The sequence below is a fragment of the Eimeria mitis genome, genomic scaffold (genome assembly GCF_000499745.2).
Source record: "Eimeria mitis Houghton genomic scaffold, Emh_scaff2604, whole genome shotgun sequence".
Lineage (NCBI taxonomy): Eukaryota > Apicomplexa > Conoidasida > Eucoccidiorida > Eimeriidae > Eimeria > Eimeria mitis.
Window position 1 is genome coordinate 2,144 of NW_013570946.1, and position 725 is coordinate 2,868.

At 50.9% G+C, this 725-nt stretch overlaps 1 protein-coding gene across 1 annotated transcript in view; it reads right to left on the bottom strand.

Moving 5' to 3' along the window:
- EMH_0056180 (adaptin, putative) overlaps positions 1–725 on the bottom strand; it is a gene marked incomplete at both ends in the record, with an annotated part of 7,280 nt that overhangs the window by 1,474 nt on the left and 5,081 nt on the right. Inside the window, 1 exon segment of the mRNA XM_013497331.1 lies at positions 613–723. Coding sequence (XP_013352785.1) covers positions 613–723 — 111 coding nt within the window.

Below are 725 nucleotides of genomic sequence, written 5' to 3' on the forward strand. Positions count from 1 at the left end.
AATAAAAAAAAACATAAACCCTAAACCCTAAACCCTAAACCCCCAACCAAACGATATAATAATATGCTGCTGCTGGAACGAGTGTTTAGGGTTTAGGGTTTTACGGTCTAGGGTTTAGCCTCTTTAGTGTTTAGGGTTTTTAGTGTTTAGGGTTTCTAGTGTTTAGGGTTTCTAGGGTTTAGGGTTTTTAGGGTTTAGGGTTTAGGGTTTAGGGTTTGCGTTGGGGTGTACATGCAGCTGGGCGTCGGGCTGTACAGGCAGGAAGTTTTCGAGTTCAATTAAAAAAGAAGAAAAAGAAAAAGAAAAAGAAGAAAAGAGGTGGCAGCAGAGCTCGCCGCGGCCGCAGAGCTGCAGCAAACAGACAGCAGCAGCAGCAGCAGCAGCAGCAGCAGGTGGAGCGGCAGCAGCAGCAGCAGCAGCAGGTGGAGCAGCAGCAGCAGCAAAAGGAACCATAGCAGCAGCAGCAACAGCAGCAGCAGCAAAAACTGCAGCAGACGTAGTAGCAGCAGCAGCAGATGATGATGAAGTAGCAGCAGCACCAGCCAAAGCAGCAGCAGAAGCAGCAGCAGCAGCAGCAGCAGCAACAGCAGCAGCAGCAGAAGTAAGAGTTACCTCAGCGTCCGTGCTGCTGCGGGCTGCTTCTGCTGCTGCCTTCACCTTGTGCTGCAGTCTCTGTACTGCTGCTGCTGCTGCTTCTCTTTCTGCTTCAGGTCCCTGCTGCTGCT